This window comes from Sparus aurata, chromosome 21, assembly GCF_900880675.1.
Source record: "Sparus aurata chromosome 21, fSpaAur1.1, whole genome shotgun sequence".
Taxonomy (NCBI): domain Eukaryota; kingdom Metazoa; phylum Chordata; class Actinopteri; order Spariformes; family Sparidae; genus Sparus; species Sparus aurata.
The window spans coordinates 25,676,683-25,700,101 of record NC_044207.1 but is presented as its reverse complement, the minus strand read 5'-3'; the positions used below and the strand labels follow the sequence as shown (position 1 = coordinate 25,700,101).

Genomic DNA, 23,419 nt, shown 5'->3' with positions numbered 1-23,419 from the left:
TTTACTGTGGACTTTTCGAGTAATCCTGTGTCAAAATCTTGATGTTAAAGTATGTACTTTAATGAAATTCAAGTAGCAGGACTCTGTTGTGTTATCTGTGACACTGTTCTTGGTGTCATGTGGTGGGGTTGTATGTTCAGGGGTACACAAACTTTTTCCCTGGGGGGGGGCACATGTGAAACTTAATGGTGGGCCTTGGGTCAGCAAAGTACAGCAAAATACCTATATTTAATATGAAATGGCAAATTATCAACATTTGCCAGTAATATTTTGAAGCCCTTTTTAGGAAGACGAAGATTGAACCTGTAAGGAAACAGTGCTCCTATCGTCTTCATGGAGCACAGTGAACATCTCATCAGAAGGCACAAGTAGTATTTCACAAAGATAACTCATGTAACTCCCTTTGCTACAGGGAGGGTTCTGATATGAGTCTGTAATATAATCGTTTTATATCTGCATGCTTTGCATATAATAAACCGGGAAGGAGTCATTTCCAGAACATATCGATCAGCTACATTCTTTCATTTGGTTGACAAAAATAAACAGTTTTTGTCTTACTTTTTTTACACATTTCAAGTTCCCTCTGTAATTTGGAGAGAAAAAAATATCGATATCAAAGCAAGCAAACCAGAGCACAACTACATAAAACATCTAGTCATATTCTTGTCTTTTGTCTGCTCTGACACAGTAACACCATCATCTGCACATCTAAACTCCATCTGGCTCTTTTATATTGGGGCAGCTAGGATCCATTTTTTTTACCTAGATTGCAGAATAACATTAACACATCTAATATTCTTAAACTGATTGGATTAAGGAGGAATAATGCACATAAATACTATTGTGATCTGGTTTGCTTTTTACTCTACTGACACACACCAATACAGCAACTTTCAGGTTTGCAGGAGACACGTCCATGTGTTCTTTATTAACCACTAGGCGGAGCTGCAGATACATCTCAGTGATCTTCAAACTGCTTTTCCCCACTGTGAATTTGACACCACTGAACCATTGTTTGACAGGCAGCCCTCAGGCAAAGACCGTTTTAAACTTCTACATGAAGTTACCACATGCTCGGGTTAGTGATCGTGAATTCAAGGCCAGTTTTTTTTCGTTTCTTAAAATCCACATCAATGGAACTTACGATTAAGACCAAAGTCAGATTGTCATCTTACGTGGAAGATAAAGATTTCCCCATCACTGGGCTGTGTGGAAGAACAAGAAACACAATGTCAAATGTAACAGTATCCTGTTGCGGGTGTGTGTGTCTGTGTGTCTGTGTGTGTTTTGAAGGGTGGAGGTCTTGTTGAAATGGAGTGACACAAGACAAAAAAAAAACATGCCAGCAGTAACAGCATTTCAGTCCAATGACTAGTTATTCTGTTACCACGTAGTAACCATCATCAAATGCATAAATAACCATAACAGAGAGCAGATATATATACAGTACATAAATACAGTATATATATATACATATTTAGTAAAAAAAAAAATAAACACATGTCAGAAAGGTTACATTGAGTGGTTGTAAGGCACATGATCATCAAGTAACACACAGAATGTGGAATTAGTGACTCTCACATTGCACCAGACGCGTGTGTCTTCATACACGCAGTATTTCCAGTGTTAACAACTTATTGATTCTTCAGGGCCAGTTATTTTTAGTTGCCAGCTGCTTTCTGGGGCTGATGTCAGTCCACGGCAGGTGTTTACAACTCAGAAAAAGTGTTAGATTACCTCTCAAGGGTGTGGACTAAAGCATTTAAACTCACAGTGTCGTTTTTTTCCTCATCCCCAGTTAAAATAAGACCATCACCTCTTCACCACAGGCTCCAGCTTTCTCTACAGAAAATAATTATTTTGTTAACAAAGAGCACAATGAAAAGTCCCGCTGAGCTAATATTTTGGCTTGATCACGTTTTTTTGAAAGAACAAGATGATTTTACCAACCCATTATATATTTTATTGTCCACTTGCTATGTATGTTTTCATGTGTCTATCTTTGTGTCAAATATAGTTTGGGACGGAGTGTGAACTGAGGACAAGAGGATAAGATTTAAAGCATGCTCACCACAACTGATAAATTCTTCAGCTACTGACAGACGCCCCACAGCGGGTTGCATACAGCTTTCCGTCCACTGAGCTTCCTGTGCCAGCTGGTGGAAGTCATGCTCTGTATGTTTCAAGTCTGTCTGTTTTCTCAGAGTTACTTCAGTCATTTTTAGGTCAGTACATGCTCTTCATTCAGTCACTCGCAGCAACATTAGGAGATTCCTAAGCCCGTCTTCATGTACTCGTAAACCACGTAGCTGATGCTGACAGCAGGAATGACTTTCATGAAGTTTGGCAGGATGCCTCGGTAGAGTCCGAAAAATCCATCTTTGGCTACGATCTTCCTCATCAGGCTGGACATGGAGGGCTGGTCTGACGCATCCAGAGACGCTGGAGGGAGAAAATAAGACGGTGATGAACAGTTGTGTATGGTAGCATGTTTTATTTATTCTTCTACTGTTGGAGCTGAAGCCGTTTTATCACTCTCTCCAAAGCCACCAGACTCCTTTAACAAAAACAGTTTTTTTTTTTAATTTTTTAACATAAAATAAAACTTGCACGTTAACATTTCAGCCTTTAAAACACAAGAGTCACACAATAACACTAACAAACTGACTGATAGGGATCCACCAACATGTCAGCTGAACATCAGTATCGACTGACATCAGCAAATAAATGACCTTCACCATCTGCTGTGTCATATTAAGAGTTTTCAGAGAATTTCTTTTTCAGAGAAAAATCTTTGTGTTCATGGCTGAATAAAACATAGTACTAAACAAACTGAACTTAAAGCACAACACATACTGTCTTACTTTGTGTATATGTGGCGGACCCTGCCGCCTTTCTAGTTTCAAACAGTGCTCTCAGATCCACGTTTTCCTCTGAGAACTTCTTGTTTATTAAATGACGGAAAAATAATGTATCACTGTTACCTCATTATTATTGTAAATATTAAGAATTCTGAGATGGAATTTCTTCTCAAAAACTACGCAGTGCCCCTTTAAGTTCTGAAATTTTTTTTATCGATAACTAGGAGGGCAAATACAGTGGGCGCAGTCACTTCAGAAAATCTTCTTCATGTGAAGGACGGTTACAATAAAGGTTGTTTCATAAATGTGTGTGATCTAATTTGTAGTCTAATGAAGGCTGAATGATTTTAATCTAGTTTGGTTTTCATTTACTGTTATTTTCATTAAGATTTCCTTGTTACTCTGGCACAAACAAGTTATAAATGACACCAAAAACATAGTAAACAACACCAAAAACACATCTGCATTAGCTATTAGCCATATAGTTCCTATCATTTCACAATCAGTGCATCCCTACAAATCTATCAAGCCCGCAGTAGACCAGCAACTCCCTTGATTGCAAGGTAAACTTACTTATTCTGTCAAAGGAGTCTGGTGGGGATATAATGGCTTCAGATCTCCATCACAAACTGCTGTCTGAAAGCAGTGACGACACTCTAAATATAGTGTACACTCATACTCATATTGATTTTTTTTTTCGGTTGCTAAAATAAGTTTGGCTGCTGCCCCCGTCTACAGCGGTAGCGGTTGCATATCTTCCTACACTGGTACTCCTACTGCTTCTCAGAACTGGGGGTGTGCCAACCGCCATCTCTTGTAATTAATACACCGTCTACAGATAAGTGCCTTGTATAGATCAACTTCAAAACACTTCCACTATCTCTTTAAACCACGGCTGTATCGCAGGTTGTGAATTAATTGAGACAGGGATGCCCTTTAGCGTTGCCGCAGGTGGATGTTTACAGAAAACACTGGTTACCTTTAAAGAACCTTGTCACCACATAAACATTCTGCCCGTCAAGACAGACATTATTTACTGTATCATTACGTGCCGTGTCGTCACTGTTATCAAATGCCTGGCTGAGTTTTACCTTGGGCCTGCATCCGTGTGCGAACAAGTGCGAGCGGGTAGCTCGCCAGCTGGCCACAGGTGCTAGAGATGGTCCCGCAGGCCACCAGCACCAGAACTCCGGGGTTAGCCGAGTCTTTGGGATGGTACGACAACCAGGTGTTCTTCAGACTCTGAGGCGCCGCGGGACAAAAAGAAAAGCGTACGTCAGCAAAGCGCAAACATTGCTTCTATAATTGAGCTGAGTGTGGCCAAGTAATCCAATATGAACGGTTAATTAAACAAAGTGCACTCTGTTGTGAAATATCACCAAAGGGGCAGAGTGCATCACAAAGCCCGCATACCTCATACACAGCCAGGTCTATCCCCGCGTAGGGGATGATGCCCACTAAGTTTGGAACGTAGCCCTTGTAGAAAGCCTTCACACCCTCCTTCCTCAAGATCTTCTTGGCACAATCAAACATTCCTGAGTACTGGCCGGTTTTCCTCAGGGTCAGTCGGGTTTTCAAAACCTTGAGGAGAGAAAGCACAGGCTCCTCTGACTGATGTGGTAATTTGAAGTTTTGTAGGGACACCTGAAAGAGCTGACCATGTTTCATTACAGTGCATCCTGTGAGTGAGAGAGCATGACGAAACTGTGACCCAACAGTCGTCTTACCTCCATCGGGTAGATGGCTGTTTGCGCTGTCGCTCCAGCCAGAGAGCCGGCCATGAACCTCTTGTGCGTCTCGATCTTCTTTCCCTCCGACGACAACAACTTCTTATACTGCAGAAAACATTGAAATTGCAGAAAAAGAAATGTCTTCTTAGTATTTGTATGGCATCAAATATATAAAAAGATGCATTTCAGAGCTTACTTGTTCATATGCCATGAATTTGATTGCCGTCTCAGGTGCAATCTTTAAAACATTGATCCCGTTCCCCCTCCAGAGTGAAGCCAGACCTCCCTCCATGATCATCTGCTTGAAGCCACCTATCAGGCTTATCCGGTTGGTTTTAGAAGAATGAACCTGCAGCAGAAATATATAAGCTTCACAAAAGAGTTTCAAACAGAAGCCATGAGGGGCGAGAAAAGACGTTTTTTTTCTGGTGATCCATCTGCTAAGTCCTATCAGAATTATTTTCTCCCCTGTGATTATGACTGGGGACAGCCAGATAACAAAGTTTTGCTAAGCTAATCGAAGTTCCTTAATCAATTTTTTCCATGTGTGAAAACACACGATGGAAAAAAAAATGTCCATGCATGGAATGGAATTCAGGAGAAAAAACCGAATCTGAAACTTGGTTCCACACGTGAAGAGATTTTCCTGAGAAAAAAAATTCTATTTTTATTTCACTCAGTTTCAGACATTTTTCTTTTCAAAGATGCAAAACTTGAACAGTAAAACAGAAAAGAATTCAGATCTGACTTAGAAAATGGGTCACCAGAGAAGAACATTCTTCACTTGCCCCCTCAGGGCTTCCGTAGGTTCATCCACAAGGCAGAGAAGACGTTGTCCCTCTCATATACTTCACCTGCATGAAGACTTTCATTCTGTCCAGAGGGGCCGTGCCGGTGCGAGAGACGGCCCCCGCCACTGCACCCGCGACCAGCTGCTTCCACCAGCCGCCCGAGCTCTTCTCCTCCTCTGTGAACTCGTCTGGGATGGCCAGACTGTCACCTATGTCCAGCACCTAGTTAAGACACAAACACGTTTGCTCAAATCACTGTTATTTATGGACGCCGGTCACAGTGCAGAGATATCATTCGGCAGAATTACTCTTTGCCCTCGCTATAAAACACATTCAATCACAGGTGTGTCGGTTTATGGCCATAATAAATACTGTACGACGTTCTGATTCCATTTCACTATGAGGACGTATTTTGACAGGAAGCCAAACTTCACACACACACACACACACACACACACACTTCTCCTTTTTCTGGGTCCATTTTCACAGCCATGCAGTTTTGTTTTTCATTCTTGCCACATTACTCGCTGCTACACTGGACAGAGGGGAGCAATTTACAAAACCCTGAATGAGAAGGTCTCAAGGTTTTCCCCTGCACATTGGCTGAAACTCGCAGGACTTGTTTGCTTTAACTAACACCGACTTGAGCTGCTTGTCCTTTAGCTTGCGAGAGCGTGATCACTGAGCCGGCTGAAAACCCTCGTCCGTGTGCATGCTTCGGCTGTTTCAGATAAACATGTCCAGTGTTTTCCCAAAAGCACAACGCCGTCCGGTAGTGCCAAATATGGAGCGGTGGCAATCAAACACAACGCCGCAGGGAAACACACGAGGGCTGCTGCTGTTGGATGTGTGTGTGTCCTGTGGTAACAACTGTGACACATTTATGATAACAGGCTGCAGCGCTATCTGGTTTTTGTTAGGCAAGACACCGTAAACCTGCGCGGCTGGGAAGACTTCGAAAACATTCAGATAAAGAATGTCATGGTTTTTTTTCTCATGACAGGGGAATTATGTGTCGTGCAGGGGGAGAAAACAAAAGGAGTCCGTGACATCTTCATTTTTTGCACTGGAAGGAGCGAGCTGAGGGGAAACTGGGTGGAGTGGCGCGACCTAAATTGTGTGACAGTCTTCTAAAGCTGCTGCCAAAATATGGACTGCAGAGAAAATCCATAATTTCCTGACGTGATCTGTCCCACTGCAGCTACATTTTCTATTTGCCTGCAGAGCGTGCGCCCTGTACCGTGGAGTGTTTCCAGTAGCGGACGATCTCTTCCAGGTTCTGGGCTGGGTGCAACAGGAAGTGTTCCCTCCACTCGTTCCAGTCCACCATCATGGTCCCGTCGATGTCCATACTGAAGGAAACACACAGATTAATAAACTAATCTAGCTGAACATCTTTGCTCCTGGGCTTGTTGACCCAGATAAAAAGGCAGACAGGGACATTTCTGGCTTCACGAGTGCAGATGTGTCAGATGGGGTCAAACCTCTGTAATATCTTCTGGGAGTTCTCTCTGCTGATGTCCATGCCCAGCTCTGCCAGGGACTGCTGGATCTCTGAGGCATCAATGTGCCCTGGCACAATATAAACACAGGATTGGTGGTTTTGTAAACATTCACAGTCACATGTGCAATTATGAGTGAACACCAGTAGCGTGCGCAGACTTTTTGAAGGGCAGGGGCGAAAAGAAGGGCACTTTAGCGCGCGTTTTGGCTCCCAAGAGGACGCTTTAGTGCGTGTTTTGGCTCCCAAGAGGGTGCTTTAGTGCGCATTTTGGCTCCCAAGAGGGCGCTTTAGCGCGCATTTTGGCTCCCAAGAGGGCAATTTAGTGCGTGTTTTGGCTCTCAAGAGGGCAGTTTATTATGATTTAACCAGCCAAGGGGCCAGTTTAGTGTGTTTTGCCAACCAAGAGGGCACTTCAGCATGCTTTTTGGGCTCTCAGGAGGGCACTTTAGCACGTGTTTTGGCTCTCAGGAGGGCACTTTAGCGTGCGTTTTTCAACAATTGGGCCACGAGGGGGGGGGCGACTGCCCCCCCTGTGCACATCACTGGTGAACACCTGTGCCAAGTATTTTTTTTTAAGGCCAAGTCTGCTCTCCCTCTACCGTCCTTACCATCGTTGTTCCGGTCCAGACTCTTGAACGTGAGCCGCAGCTTCTTCTCGTGCTCCTTCAGGTATCTGGAGAACTCGTTGAAGTCCAGGCTCCCATCTTTGTTCTTGTCTCCGGACGACACGATTTTCTGCAGGAAGGAGACACGATCTTAAATTCGCCCAGCTCTCTAACACACACAGGCACACAGCCAACAGACACACTACTCAGGAATTTCATGCAAATCGAGCAGGCCAAGCCCTGATGACTCCTGTCTGTGCAGGACTCACCCCCCTCTGAGAGGTCCTACCTGTGCAGCACCCAGCCGGAATATGCCCATCGCCTTGAGGCCCGCACGGAGCTCGGCGACGTCCACCTTGCCATCCTTGTTGGTGTCGAGCCTCTCGAACAGGTCCTGGTATGACCTCTCGCTGTTGGCATCCCAGCAGCGGGCGGTCGGTAGTAAAAGCGTCCGTAGCGTCTGAAACATTGTGGCGCTGAATGTGGAAGCGGCGTCCGGAGTCGTTCCTGCAGGCTCAGGATCTGGCTATTAATCCATAATTCAGATCATTTATAACCCCACTGCTTGAATCCAGGTGTGCGATCGACACTCGCGACGAGAGACAGGCTTCACATTGAGTTTTATGTGCAGAGGTGGAAACTCTGGTCGCCGCTCGGAGGGAACTGCAGCAGCGGAGGGCGGAGCGACGCAGGCGACGCAGCTACTTTGGTACGGAAAAAGCAGGAACGATGGTGAAACGGATGGAGAAATAATCCCTGGATTAACCATATGCATAATCCTGATTATGTTTTCTACTAGTCAACTTTCTCATCTGCTTCATTCGCCCTCGTCCCCGGTGATACGTGATGTGATACGTTACAAGGGGAATTTAATCTCTTCATCTAGCAGGACGTGTCAGCAGAGGGACAAACACACAGTGTTGCGTCTCCTGCAGCGCAGCGCCGCCGGTCGCCACCAGAGGGCGGTGTTTCCTCAGAAAAGGTGGTGCATGCAGGAGGAAGAGGAGTCAGGGGCCCTGCAGGAGGCTCCCCTGGGCCCCTGAACAAAATGACAGATGAAGCTTACTGCTCAGGGGGAGTCGACCAGCAATCAGAGAGTCAGTGGTTTGATTCCAGGACCCTGCTATTGAAGTATCTTTGGGCATAATGCTCGCTCCTCCATTGGTGTGTGCGTGCATATTTAGTTTTTTTGTTTAATTCAATTAAACTACATACATTTTGTAAAACACTGACTGTTTGTTTTCGTTTGCACGATTACATAATAATAACTGAACAGATTTTGGGCGGCTAAGGCTCAGTGGTAGAGCCAGCGTCTTGTTATCGGAAGGTCACTGGTTCAATTTCCCCCGGTCTGCATGCTGAAGTGTCCTTGGGAAAGATACTGAACCCCAAACTGCTCCTGACGTGCTGGTTGGCACCTTGCATGGCAGCCCCCATCATCTTGAATGTATAAATTACTGTAAGTTGCTTTGGACAAAAGCGTCTGATAAATGCCCTAAAATGTTTGCAAAACTTGGAGGGTGGCTCTCGACCACAAAAAGGCCCAATCAACTTTTGTATAAAGGGACGGATCCAGAAACTATTTTCTAACTTTCTTTGACATTGTCAGATAGTTTTTCAAACATTTTCATTAGTTTCTCAGGGAATAATGAACAGATCGTGATGAGAAGAATCAGGTGGTTTGGTGGCTGGTATGTATGAGCCAGTTCAAAGAGGGCCCACCTAAAACCAGCTACAACATTAAAATGCTGCTTACATGTTAATAATGAAACAATCCAATAATACAATCTGTATATGACACAATGGGTGTTGGCATTTTAGGCACATTTTGCTGATAATACTTCTGTAATTTGAAGTAAAGGTCAAATGCAGGACTTCAGCTTGTAATAGTGTAATGTGTTATTACTACTTTCACTTAAGCAAATTGTTTTCTTTCTCAGTCGTTTTATTTCTTAGCAATGGCTGTGAAAATTCCCTCCACACGCAGATCACAAGTCAAGTTTAAATGACCAATATAAATGAAACTCCGTATGTTTTTTCGGTGTTATCATATTCTTACTTTTACATTTATTCTTTTTTTTAAATCACATGCGAGTTAAGTGATATCCTCCCTTATCTTCCCCACTTCTCTCTGAGTCACTAGCGGTCAGGGGATCTGTGTCACCTCAGTCCAATAACTCGGGTTGGTGACGCAGAAAATACAGTTTCAAGCTATAATGGACTTTTTGCACGACCCTTAGAATCGTGACCGAGGTTATTTCCTATTTCTCAGTATCCAATCAAACGCCGGAATGTCCCTTACGTCATGCATTATGTTTTTCAGTGGGTGTGAAGGAGGAGATTTGAAGTTTGAATGCAGACAGAGGAGGAACAGCTGAGGGAGCAGCAGTGACAGCGGAGCAGGGAAAGTGTTCAGCCTTCTGTCAGCTCCACCGCCGCAAACCTCACAGTCTCACAGTCTCACTGTCTCACACGTCCAGGATACAACATGTCGTTCATTCTCATGAAGAAGAAGAGATTTAAGTTCAAAGTAGACTTCGACCTGGAGGAGCTGTCGTCGGTTCCCATCGTGAACGGAGTTTTATTCTGTAAAGTTAGACTCCTCGATGGAGGCTTTGCCGAGGAGTCGTCTCGGTAAGAAGTTTTGCTATTTATAGCGACTGTTCACTGGTTGTTCGAACAAGCTAAAATTACGTTTAAGCGAAACTTCTTTCCTGACTACTTTCAAGCCCCCTTGTTTAGTTTTACTCGGACAGCTGTTTAACATTTGCTGTCTCTGCTTTGCTTCTTTATCGACAACTGCATTCCTTGACATTTATGCTAATGTATTATTAACGTTTAGCTAGCTATCACCAAGGTAACTAACGTGCTAACAAAAAACAGTAAAGTAGCGACTAGCTTAAGCTAAGAGAATGTGTTAATTTAACTTTACCTAGCAAAGAGTTGAATACTTTCTGCGGTTGTTCAGGAGACAGTACAACACAGGAGGATGTGATTTAACGATTTAAGAGCCAGTGCCGCTCTATAGTTCAGTTAAATACAACAAAGTTTATTTTTTTAAATAGATAGAAATAAAAGTTTTCTCGTTAGCCTCTGTTAGCCAGCGGTCAGTTGATCAACGCAGTTGCTAGGCAACGCAACTGTCGATTAAAGTTGCCTCAGTTTAGATTTTGGTTGAAGTGTTTCAGTCAACAGTTGGGTTGTAAACATAAGATTCATAGTAATAGTTCTACTTTTTATTGTGTTTTATTATTACGTTTAATAGAGCAGAGGGTCCTTTTAATGGCTACATTTATTTTTCTACAGCTATATATTCATTGTTTGTTCTATTGTTTATATTTACAACAGCAGCAACCAAAAAAAGTGAATTTCCTTCTATTGTGAAGGAGAATGTAAGGATCATTCTCTCGGCTCTGTGATTGTTAACTGCATGCAGCATTTAAATGAGTCACTGTGGAAAAACGGACACATAGCAGCACATGTAAACCGCTAACCCCTTATTACTTATCCATGGTTACTGTCTGTTAATAGAAGCTACACTGTAAACACTGTGTTTTAGTTGTATCCTGCTCCAACCGCAACTTTTTGTCTCTTTCTCCAAGTACAACCCTTTGTACAATTGTGCTTATGATGCATAGGCCTCGTGTTCACTTTTATTTATACTTTAATTCCTATTATATAGCTTTATTTCTATATATACTATTATGTTTAAAGGAGTTCTTAAAAGATCCTTATGCCATCATAATAATATCAAGCCATAGTGTTATTTTTTTCTATTCCCGGCTTCAAAAACTGACATTTCATTTCTGTTGCCAGTGAAAGAACTGACTAATACAGCCCCAAAAACACAAACCACTAACTTGCCTTAAATGTTTGGCATCTTCCTTAAGATCCATATGGGACAGTGAGCATTTTAATCATAGAAGCTAGGCCAACATCCAAACATAATAACAGTTATTTGCCTAATATCAGAGACTGGATTGACATGTTCAGCTGACCAGCTGAGATCACCGAATGTTAGCAAAGGATGAGAGAATACATCATCTAATAGTAGGTCATAGCTCAAAGCCTAGAGGAAGATCTTAAGCTCACTTCAAATACTTATTTAAAAAACAGTATCTGCTTCACTCCACCTATTCTGATTACAATTAGAAAGATACTTTTGTAATTCTTGATTGGTTGGGACACATCAAGCACTATGTGGGTCATAAATCAGGCAGATTTGTGATTAACATCTGCGTCTTTAGTATTCAGTGTGCTTATGTGTTTTTGTTTCTGTATAAAGAAGTGTTTCTTAAATATGCTTCTCTCACAGGGAGTCAGTCCAAGCCAACTGTGTGCGCTGGAAGAAGAGATTCTCTTTCATTTGTAAGATGAGTGCCAGCGCGGGGACAGGTGTACTGGACCCCTGTGTTTGCCGGGTGTCTGTGCGCAAGGTATGGGTTTTTTTTTTTTTCTCCCACCAAGCTGTTTTGTTGACACAACAAAAATGCGAGTCCAGTTGACCGAGACTTGAACGTGCCAAGAAAATGTTCTTGCACATAAGATCGGAAGTGAGGTTAATTTGTAACTACAAGTGCTTTGTGGAGGGAGTGTTTATACAGCAGGGAGTCACAAATATTTTAATAAAAATAGTTGTGAGATAGTCATGAAGGAGGCAAATTAAACTCCACTGATGTCTGTTTTCTTGTCATTTTTTAGGAATTGAAGGGTGGAAAATCTTTTGCAAAGGTGAGTCTGTAGACCTGCTTTTGTTTTTAAACACAGCAGCACATCTATTGAAGAGTCTTATCATAAAATGTATGTGATAAGATTAGGCCTCATAGTGCCCTTAGACGACTTTTATCGAGTCTACAAACTGAGAATGTTTTTCTTTCTAGTTTCCGGCTTCGGTTACTGATTGAAATATCTGTAAATCAAAACCACTGCTATGTTAACCAATAACCTAATTCAGTTAAAGAATACGGTTATCTGATTTTCCAAGAAATGAAGTCCCATCTGTGTTTCCAATCAGGGAAACTGTTCAGAACAATTTGTATTCAATTAAATCTGATATTTGACTCTTTTAACTGACTGTCAGATGGCTAAAACTGGTTGCTCTCTACTTTCCCTGTGCAGCTGGGCTTTGCTGACTTGAACCTGTCTGAATTTGCTGGATCTGGCAGCACTACGCGACGCTGTCTCCTAGAGGGATACGACACCAAGAACACCAGACAGGACAACTCAATTCTGAAGGTGTGGCAGTGTTTTAACACATAGCTCCAAAATCCTTCAGGTACCTTTGGAAATGTCAGGAGTGTATTTTAGCAAAACAAAGATTAACCTAAGACACATTCATGCTGTTCTAAGGCAGTTCACCAGTTCTTGAGTTAATGCATAGAAGTAGACACTCCTGTGTAGAAAAGTTGGATTTGTGACATGGAAAAGTTAGGCTTAGCCCTGACGTTCAATGCAGCACATGTCTGAGCTTGTGATCCATAAACTGAGCCATGGGAATGAATTAGAAATATGCAGCTTCTCCCTGGGGCTCATTTCATCAATGGGTTTACATTTCGCAAAATGTTACTCTCAATCTTAAGTAACAGCAACCTTATGAAGACGCACTATGCGGGAAATTACAGTCTCACATGTGCAGTTGCTATTCAGCCTAAAACTGACATGACTTTTCTGCTATTTCCTGTTGCAGGTCGTCATTACCACACAACTCATGTCTGGAGACCCCTGTTTCAAAACGTAAGAGTGCCTTTTCTTCTGTTTCATGTTTATTACTCAACCTGAAAGTCCGAATTTCAATTCAATTTGAAACTTGTAACTAAGGAAATGTTGACAAGATGTTTACCTTTAACACCCAAAATATTATAGTTGTGGTCGCGACGGAAGTCTGTACCCCATATTGAGAAGTCTGCATTTAACCACAGATGAAAAGGGTTTCACATCACATCCTGTTTGTCGCTGAACTGAAAACACTTTTGTCTGATGATACAGACAGCCACAGTTTCAAGCTATTGGGAATCATTTAGTAGCTGAGATCTTATCCCAGTCTTATCCAAGGGCTGAAATCGCCTCACCCAGATATGAATGTGCCCAACCTCCGCTGATATGTGATCAGCTCAACCCAGAAGTTCGTTTTTTTCTCTTCTGTCAAGGGCTGTATGCAGAGCAGTTTGTCACAAATGACGTGATCTAATATCACACTCCTGGCAATGTCTGCACCATGTGCACACAGTCAGCCCTCCTCAACCAATATTAAGTAATTCCCCATGTTCTTTCATCTTCCAACGCCCTGTTGGTGTAATAATACACCGGCTGCTGCCTAGGAGACCTTCAAAGTGTTAAGTCAAGGATGGCCGAGTCATTCTTCCCCCACAGTGTTACTCATTCTGTGTGGTGGATTTACAACAGTGCAACAAGAAAGATGACGCTCATTTTTTTTTTTTTATTTTCGTCTGTCACTCTTTTTCTGCCTCTCCACCCCCATCCCATCCCAGGGAAGTGGGTTTCCTGTGTTAAAGTCTGCATTAACGGAAATTGTTCATTAGTCATTGTCATTCTGTTTTGTTAAAAATAACATCCCAGTGTCACTGCAGTTCAAGGCTTACCACCTTTGTGACTATTAAGTAGCTTAAATACAGAATCATTATTATTGTTATTACAAAGTATATATATCTCATTCATCTAAAATGCATGTTTGATGCTTTTGCATCTCAATAACAACACAGTCCATGAAATAATCACAGAAGAAACATCAGATGTGAACAAGTTTTCACATGTTCCTGCAATGCAAGTCAGCTGCCAGCCGTCTACACTGAAGTGACTGTTGTCGCGAATCTTGACGTCAGAGTGATTCAGTCTATAGTTGGTGATTTTGTTTGTAGAACCTGTTGTTTGTAGGAAAATGAGTCAGCAGACTTTGGGTAGTGATGTGAATGTGCGTTGCTGTGGGTGCCGTGTCTTTTTTCATACCACCACCACCACAACATTTCAATCCGACACGCATATTTGTAGTGTCTGTGTATACATACTCGTTGTTGATGTGCGAGTGAAAGAGGCTCTTTTCTATCACACTTAGCCACCCTGCTTTTCCGTAACGTCACTGTCTTGTGTTCCCCTTAGGCCCCCATCCACAGCCATGACTCTGGGAATCCCACCGGCTGAAGCAGAGCGTCTCCTTGAGGACAGAAAGGGAGGCGATCTGCACATATTCCATTCACTTACTGGTATGTACACACATAATCTAAGAGTTTTCTCTTCCTTATGATAGCAAAATTCTAACTTTTTTTTTTTTTCGGGTAAAGATTTTGTTGTAGGCATTAGTTTAAGTTTTGATAAGAACCATCCTTCTTGAGATACTATGATTCTACTGTAAATTTTCCCTCAAACTACAGCACTTCCCCTAAATAGTATTTTTAGCTGTACATGCATATTTCTTACTAAAAATTTTGCTTCCACTTCCACAGAGACTCCAGGAAAGTCAGTATCAGTCCCAGAGGAGCTGGTAGCGTATGGTCACTCCAGAACGCCCAGCCATGCAAGTCAGCAGTCAAAAATCTCAGGTACCAAACACAGAGATGCATATTTACTCCCTACAAACAAAAACAGCATTACTGTACCACGACATCAACCACACAATTGTCAGCATAACCTTAGAGTTAGTTTTTCGCTCTGGTCCTGAAGGTTACAGCTCAAATCACTCCAGTCTAACAGACCTCAGCCATCGGCGGAGCGCGTCAGGCGGTTCTGCCTCCACCGGCATCGGCAGCATCTTGGAACCCGGTGACCAGCAGGGAGAGAGCAGGACCACTCCCCCCGTCTCTGCAGCCTGTAGTTACGCATCTGAATATCCCTCCACCCCTGTTAAAGCTCCAAGGTAATACTCATAGTCAACCAAGGTCTAAAATTGACACTCGCGTAAATGTATGTATTCATCCCTTGTTCTCACTTATTTGTGTCCCCAACATCTTTTCCATGCTGGTTTTGACCTTTGTGTATAACAACCTTGTCATAAACAAACGAAGGGATCTAATCTTTCCCTGGTCTACTAAGTATATTGACTCAGGCCTTTTGTTTTTTTTATATCATCTCCTTAGAAGCACATAGTGTAATACTCCACGCTGTTTCTCTTTCTTCAGCAGACATCCAGTAAAGCAGAACTCCGTGGAGAATCAGCTGAAGAGAGTCGATGCTACCAGGGTGGATGCCGATGACATAATAGAGAAAATCCTGCAGAGCCAAGATTTCAGCCATGGCTTCTTGGACTCCAGTGCAGAGGGTGTGTACGGCTAATCCGTAACTGAGTGGACGCATGAAAGCTGTCTTGGAAAGTTGCCTAGCATCCTGCTGATGGGATCAAATTACTTGGAGGTGTTGCAATGCAACAACGCAACGTCTTTAAGTAGCCTACTTCCTTGAAATGTTAAAAGCTGATTAGACATTTATGATAGCAAGTCATAGGCTGGACGTCAGTTTGGACCACAATTGTATTGTTGCCAGCCTTAATATTAAGGTTCATTAGATTAAGGATTACAGAGTTTAGGTTGCATATCATTTCTATGAATATCACAAGGGCAGTTTAACCTCACTGATAGCTGAGCAAACACTGTGGCGGCCATGTTACAAACACAGTCCTTAACCGAAGACTTAGTGTAGAGGACAGAAATCTGTGTTAAGAAATGGTGACTGAGGCTCATGTTGCACACATTTATGTATTTTTTGATGGTTCCTCGACTATCAACTGCCTCCCTGGATGCTCCCCTGTCAGGCGCCTGAACCGCTCCCAACGTCCCCCTATCAATTGTCATCTATTTTTAGGTTTTCTCCAAAGTGTGAGTCATTTCAAACCCTGTCTGTGTGCTGATTGGCAGTATCCTTATTTCTAATGGCTGTGTGTTATTGTGTTTGCTGCTGCAGAGGAGGGGCTCAGCTTGTTTGTCGGTCCTGGTGGGAGTACAGCCTTGGGAAGCCATCATACAAGGTGGGTGTGATTATGTAACGGCGGATTGTGGGTGCCACGCACAAGCATTTACTACAAACACAAATAAATTGTTAATATGCTAAATTTGGGTTCTGATGCAGAGCCTGTCATTTAACCATGGGACTGATCGTCACATTTCTAAAATTTCAAATCACTTTCAATCTCAGAACTCAGGGAAGGTTCTGCATGTAAACCAGATCTGATAATTACCTTCACTTCCTGCCGCGTAACACATTGTGGCATTCTCTTTCAGGGTTGCAGCTGGAGCCTATGAGCAGGTGGTGATCAAGCGTTAAGCTCTTGGAAGCATGTGCCTGTCATAGAGGGTGCCGTATTACACTGATGCAGGGGACACAGGACTGAGAATTGGAGGTGGTGAAGTCAGATCTTGCTCCAGACTCACTCAAGGAGATTTGACTTCTCATATGCAATACGTCCACAGCTGAACAAGAGTGTCCGTTGACCAGGAGAGCCCCCTAGTGATCAAGATGTGGAGGTGAAGGCCACATTATTGGAACACTTCGGTAGCCGAGAAACTGACATTTCTGTGCTCTATTAAACATGTAAGACGAATAGTTACTTCTGTAATTTTACACGTTGTTCATCCATCTTGGGGGACATTTGAACTATTAGAGGTGTCCCAATTATTTTTTATATTATATTATTATTAGTAGCAAAGTATCCAACATGTCTATACTTTGGTACGGTTGATTCAGTTCAACCAGTTTTCTTGTTCTGTAAGTGTCTGGAGGGGGGGACTGTGTCCATTCCTTCAAGATCCATATAAGTAAGCTAATTTACAGTGGTTACAGCACCATTGGGTGTCAATAGCTGAAGCCCATTTAATATAAACACCTCAGTTCACCTGGTTGTGAGGGAGGATGTCTGCAATTAAAATGTCACAAAGTTTTATGTTTGATGCCTTCTGTAAGGTGTGTCTTTTGTGTGTTTGTGTGTATGTATGTGTGTGAGAGAGAGAGAGATTGGATTTATTTTTACCATCAAGTCTGTAATTGTGCCAAACTCTGTAAAACATTTTTTTTTTTCGTATGCTAACTATTGGTGGTCAACTGTGTAAAGACCATGATGTTTTTAAGATATCTATATATTATTTTTATGGCTGAATGTTGATATCGTATTTAAGGCCAATAAAGATACATCATAAAAAATGAACTCCGGACTCCGAACACTCTTTGTGCTGTGTTTTACTTTTTAATATAGAAGTGTGGGGGAATTAAACACTGGGTGGAAAGAAAAGCTCCCAAAATCAAATATGAAAGGGAAATAGAAAATTAAAATAAAAAATGAGAAAGGGTCAATTAAACTAAATCAGTGTATCGTGAAACGGCGATTGAAAATGTAAAGTGAAATAAATTCGACTTTGCCATTTCCTGTCCAGGTCAGAATAACATTTCAAAGTAAACATCTACTGAGTCCATAAACCTACATTTTTAGGTTAAAAACTGTATGTACACCAAGATATAGATACACAACAAATACACATCATCTGCCCAGAGTCATCAGATACAGTTGTTTGAGGAGTCATTAAATATAATCCAAACCCTCTGGTTTGTGAGTATGTAGATGCTTTTAATTTGAAAACCGCTCCGTCACCGTGTTGAGGTTACAGCAGCCGTTTACACTGCAGCACTAACGTTACAGTTCCGGTTCCACCTCGCAGCAGCACTTTAGCTACAACGACGGCGGGAAGTTGTTATCATCAATTTGCTCCCAAATCAGCAACAACTCAACGGACTGAATTGTTAACGATCGGCATTTCACTATCTAACATTTATGGATCTGTAGTCGGAAGGACGCCAACTGCAAACTAAGCTTAACGGCGTTGGATTCAGCTAACATGGCTAACGTCGGAAACCAGCTACCAACACAGGCCGTAAGCAAGCCTGCATCAGGAAAACATGGAAATGTATTGCCCCTGTGGGGCAACGAAAAGACTATGAACCTCAACCCAATGATTCTCACAAATGTGCTGTCTTCGCCGTATTTCAAAGTTCAGCTTTATGAACTAAAGACCTACCACGAAGTTGTGGACGAAATCTACTTCAAGGTAACATTAGCTAATGCTAAACCGCATGTTAGTTAGATAACCAGGCTAGCGCTACTGTGGTGACAATGTACTGCAGTCGTCGAATTAACAGAGGCAGCCGCGGTCAGGAGGCGCTAGTCTGAGGACTCAATCACGTCCGCTCATTTCATATAAACACCGATAAGTAAAGTTTAAAATCCGTGGTTTAATTAGTGAGGCTAACTTGCAGTTAGCAAAGTGAGCTAACTTGCCCATCATTACGGTGGGGGTTACTATTCCGAACACAGGATGGTTACCGTTACGTCTGGTGTACGTTACCCACAGACTGACGGTTGGAGGACCATTGTTTTGTTTGTTTGGAAGCTAAAATGTGGTCAGAACTTCACAGGATTTGAACAGTTAAAGATTGTTGTGGCTACAGGTTGACTAACTGCGCGAGTTATTTGTTTGGATGGAGAACGCAGCTGTTATGCGATCGTGCCCATGAAGCCTGTGATGTTAGTCATCAGGGAGGTGGAGAGCACAGGTGTGTGAGTGAGTGTGTGTGTTTGTGTGTGTGAGAGGGTAACGTTGCTCTGTGTGTGGCTACAGGTGACTCACGTTGAGCCTTGGGAAAAGGGAAGCAGAAAGACAGCGGGCCAGACTGGAATGTGCGGAGGGGTAAGTGAGAAGTACGTGCTTTTTATATTCCCCATCTTTCCCCCCTCTTAGGTCCCATTCTGTTGATGTGATGTACTTAACACGTGCGCTAAATGTGAGTGATTAATTACTACTTGACTTAAACCATCAGGGTATTGCTGCCATAGGGTTAAACTTGAGGAATACAGTAGCTGTGATGTGCAGTGATGTCCTTGACAGCGTGTCTTCCTCCCTCCCAGGTGCGTGGAGTTGGGACTGGCGGTATTGTGTCTACTGCTTTCTGTCTTCTTTACAAACTGTTCACTCTCAAGCTGACGCGCAAACAGCTGATGGGTCTGATCACTCACACAGACTCTCCATACATCAGAGCGCTCGGCTTCATGTACATAAGGTAAGACTTGTTTATTTTTGTGCGTGACATTTCATATTTTGACCACGATCATTCATTTTAGTAATGTCAGACTTGCAAGATTTCAGTTTAATATTAGATATTTAGCAAAATCTAGACAGAATTTTCATTGCTGAATTACCTAACTTGTTCAGAATGAATGTTTTATTCTTAAGGCAATATTTTATGAGAAAGTATAAACTCTGTACATTACAAAAGTATAAAAGTGAGGTAAAATAGGTGGTGTCTGATTTTGTAACTGCTTATATACTACTCAAATGTTTAAAGGTGCGCTATGTAGTTTTTGGGGAATACATTTTAATCAAAGGAAAGATATTTTTGTTTAAAACAAACTGACCTTAAAGGACAATTTTTAATATGTGGCGGACCCTGCCACCTTTCTAGCCTAAACCGGTGTTCTGGGGAGCATATTTTCCTCTGAGAGCAGCTTGTTTATTCACTTGGAGAAAATAATAGCCCTGGGTCTGTATTATCGCCACATTAAGATTGCATTTCTTCTCCGAAACTCCATAGTGCCCCATCAATGTTTATTGAATTGTTGTGTAGCTGTTGCATCTTTTGATGCTGCACCCGGAGCATTACAAGTATTAAGTCGATCACATTATTATCCTCCTGTGTTGGAAATCAGCGTGTGTAGTTTCACTGGAACAGGTTCATGAATACATATTTGAAATCTGATTCAGCTCGCTCATGTTGTGCTCTGTGGTCCTTTCTGCCTCAGATACACTCAGCCTCCAGCAGATTTGGTAGAATGGTACGACGGCTTCCTGGATGATGAGGAGGTATGTCACCTCGGGTAATAATTTAGTGTTTCTTTCTCTCCTTTACATGCACAGTTGTACAACACATGTTAAAAAGCTGTCCGCTTCCCCCCTCCTTGTGATGCTCATAGCTGATTTTTCACCTTTGCCTTCATTTGGCTTAATTGTCCCCAATTTTTGTCCTCTAAACCTGATTAGCCAGGTAACTTGCTCACTGCTCTGCTGCTGATTTTGTTTATCAGGGTAAGTACCACATATGATGCTGAGTAAACCTTTCGCTGTAATATTAAGGCATGCCCATTGTTTTTTGACAAGCTTTTTTTTAAGGACTTGTTGCACAAAACTAAATTTGGGATACATAGCGATTGGAGCTTCATAGGATACATATTCAAACAGACAAGCAAAAAAACATAAATAACACATGTCCTCTGTTGCATGGATCTAATGTGTTTTCTCGGCATTTAATGAAAATCTAATGTGATCCCAGGCTGTGCAACCAGGCCTCCTTTGTGATGTTCTGTTGCATTATATTTGAATTGATCATTTGAAATCCTACACAACTGGTTAATTCCCCTGTTTTTTTCTTTAGATGCCCATTGTGCAGCAGGTGAATTGGAAATTGTATCTCAGCACTGTTGGTTTGCGTGTGTGAGTGCAAAGCGGCTGTTCTCTACCATATAAAGTTAACAACTCTTCAACTCCTCCAGTCTGTGCTTACACTGTGAGCGATCGTGACGCCTCTGTGGGCTCCTGAGACTTCATTGTGCTTTTTGAAGACTGAAGAAGGAAGCCAAGGCTTCTCTCTCTGTCTCTTTGGCTCAATGAGGATGTCTCAGATACCGCTCTCCCTTTTTTTTCATGTCTGCTCTGTAAACATATCCACTTTTTGAAGTATTAAACAGATGATGTGAAGAAAAGGGAGGTGATTTGTTTCAATTGTAATAACATTTGATAATTATTAAAGCGCACATTGTAAATACAGACTCCAGGAACTGCCAGACAGCTTAGATGAGGCAAACGTTTTCTGATATTTAAAGTTGTGTTTGCTCTATTTACATAATCAGAGTAAAGCCAGACACATTTCATTGAGAAATATGAGAGATTAAGCTAGATGAACAGAGGTGAAGGTTCAGTACTTGGTCATCACAAATTGCTTTTTTGATTGGAGGCAAGAGTTCGTTTTACCGTTTTATTGATGGAGTCTTGTGCGCCTTTCTCCCACCGTTTGATTGTAGGAGCTCGACGTGAAGGCAGGAGGCGGCTGTGTGATGACCGTCGGAGAGATGCTGCGCTCCTTCCTGACCAAACTGGAGTGGTTCTCCACTCTGTTCCCCCGTATCCCAGTGCCTGTGCAGAAGAATATTGACCAGCAGATGAAGGCCAGGCCGCGGAAGGTTGCTGTGAAGGAGACGCCGGAAGAGGAACCTGCGGTCGCAGAGGAAGGGAGGCAAGTGGAACGACGGCGCTCCAGGTATCGCAGTCATAAGGCCCGTTTGGCTTGTTTTGTATAGGTTTGATTTTCTTTTAAGTGTTCCTATCGAACACCTGGCCTGGAGTCAGTTACACACAGGAAACGACAACGCTCACGACATGTAAAGATATCCAAAATTTAGGACGATGTATAGTCTTGTATCACCATAACGGTATAATACCAATCCATTGCCCAGGCATGAGCTAACAGTATCTTTCTCACCAGGACACCCAGACGGACGCCGAGCCCCCGGAGGTCACCCAAACGGTCAAGGAGCAGGAGCCACCACCGCGAAAAGGAACGCCACGGCCCCAGCTTTGACCGAGAGCTGGAGAGGGAGCGTGACCGACAGAGGAAGGAGAGGGAGAGGGGGGACCGCGGGGACAGGGATAGGGACAGAGGGGACCGCGGGGACAGGGAGAGGCGGCGGTCCCGCAGCGCAGACAGGAACCACGAGCGGCGAGAGCGCAGGAAAAGTCGCAGCGCCAGTCGGGAGCGAAAGAGCGAGCGTAGAGACAAAGAGAGGGACGGCGGGGAGGACAGGAGCAAGAGGAAGGACAGGGAGCACCATAAAGATAGAGGCGCCGAGAGGGAGAAGTCCAGGGATAAAAAGAACAGGGGAGAGACTGAGGACAGGAGGCACAAAGACGACAGGGAGAGGCACAGAGAGGAGAGGAAGGCCAAACGGTCGAGTCGGAGTCGAAGCAAGGAGAGGAAGCACAAGAGCGGGGGAGAGGAGAAGAGCAGGAAGAGAGAGCGCAGCCACAGCAGGGAGAGAGAGCGGGAGAGAGACGGAGAGCAGCGCTCACACAAACGTAGCCGCAGCGGAGAGAGAAGCCACCACCAGCGGGAGTCCAGTAACGATCACAGACATAGTGAACGCAGAAGGAGTCAGAGCACTGAGTAAATGTCGCCTCCAGCAATATTACTTCTACTCCCGTGTTTTTCTTCCTTTCCCCTGCCAGTTGTCTGGTCTGTCACTCGTGCTAAAGAGAAGGAATGTCAGCACATCGGACATCTGGAGCTGTCGTGTAATGTTGCTTTATGTTGATGTTTTCCTGCCTTTTTCCACTCTCCATTGTTAGTCTTCACTTGAAAATTTCAAAAGTGGTGAAAATGGCATTTTAATTTTCTATGGTTCGTTCTTTTTGCCCCCAGGTGTGGGCTTGTACATAATGTTCCGGAGGCTGTCTACACACGACGACTGGTATGAGTTGCACGAGTCGCTCAGCTCAACACTATCCTCATGTAATTTATGTGATTCATAGAGAATAATTGTTAAATTGCCCAGAATCTTTTTTTTTTTTTTTAATTTGACTATTACTACAGTGCTTATGTCTGGGAGTTCTTCTGAATGGTTCTTCTGAATGGTAGAACGGTTGAAGTTCTGATTTCAGCGCGGCAGCGACGCCACAGAAGCAATCCTGTCCACGGTCGTGTGTAGACAGCCTGAGAATGTTTTAATCCTCGAAAAAGGACGGTCTGCAAAGGGTAATTTTTATCACACACACTGAGCCCTGCTTGTGCTGTGTTTGGATTACTGCTCTGTTGCATTTTGTTTTCTAATAAAACACTTTTACAAACGACTCATATTGTCTTTGGTTTTTGAAAAGGAGGGGTCATGAACACG

General features: G+C 43.0%; 3 protein-coding genes across 7 annotated transcripts; 2 read left to right on the top strand and 1 right to left on the bottom strand.

The window, feature by feature from the left end:
• Nucleotides 1-891: 891 nt before the first annotated feature.
• Nucleotides 892-9,776, bottom strand: LOC115572416 (calcium-binding mitochondrial carrier protein SCaMC-1-like). Its single transcript, XM_030402451.1, has 10 exons — nt 7,781-9,776; nt 7,495-7,621; nt 6,867-6,954; nt 6,623-6,734; nt 5,446-5,604; nt 4,788-4,940; nt 4,589-4,696; nt 4,275-4,442; nt 3,953-4,103; nt 892-2,442 (listed from the first exon to the last, which is right to left on the bottom strand). Exons 1-10 carry the CDS (start codon nt 7,958-7,960, stop codon nt 2,264-2,266), a joined length of 1,425 nt encoding a protein of 474 aa, XP_030258311.1. The 5' UTR covers nt 7,961-9,776; the 3' UTR covers nt 892-2,263.
• A 62-nt stretch (nt 9,777-9,838) lies between these two features.
• LOC115572417 (protein FAM102B-like) lies at nt 9,839-17,635 on the top strand. 4 transcript variants are annotated; one of them, XM_030402453.1, is made up of 11 exons: nt 9,839-10,125; nt 11,807-11,927; nt 12,193-12,222; nt 12,610-12,726; nt 13,178-13,224; nt 14,605-14,708; nt 14,949-15,044; nt 15,145-15,358; nt 15,624-15,760; nt 16,399-16,462; nt 16,716-17,635. In XM_030402453.1, exons 1-11 carry the CDS (start codon nt 9,980-9,982, stop codon nt 16,756-16,758), a joined length of 1,119 nt encoding a protein of 372 aa, XP_030258313.1. In that variant the 5' UTR covers nt 9,839-9,979; the 3' UTR covers nt 16,759-17,635. The 4 variants fall into 4 exon arrangements, with proteins under 4 accessions (XP_030258313.1, XP_030258315.1, XP_030258314.1 ...); XM_030402455.1 differs by having other exon boundaries at nt 9,840-10,125; nt 15,166-15,358; XM_030402454.1 differs by having other exon boundaries at nt 9,840-10,125; nt 15,166-15,358; nt 15,621-15,760.
• A 463-nt stretch (nt 17,636-18,098) lies between these two features.
• prpf38b (pre-mRNA processing factor 38B) lies at nt 18,099-23,375 on the top strand. Of its 2 annotated transcripts, none has more exons than XM_030403422.1 (6): nt 18,099-18,530; nt 19,101-19,169; nt 19,388-19,539; nt 20,279-20,339; nt 21,554-21,765; nt 22,015-23,375. In XM_030403422.1, the coding sequence occupies exons 1-6, from the start codon at nt 18,321-18,323 to the stop codon at nt 22,694-22,696; spliced, it is 1,386 nt and encodes a 461-aa protein (XP_030259282.1). In that variant the 5' UTR covers nt 18,099-18,320; the 3' UTR covers nt 22,697-23,375. The 2 variants fall into 2 exon arrangements, with proteins under 2 accessions (XP_030259282.1, XP_030259281.1); XM_030403421.1 differs by having other exon boundaries at nt 21,554-21,789.
• The last annotated feature ends 44 nt before the right edge of the window (nt 23,376-23,419 follow it).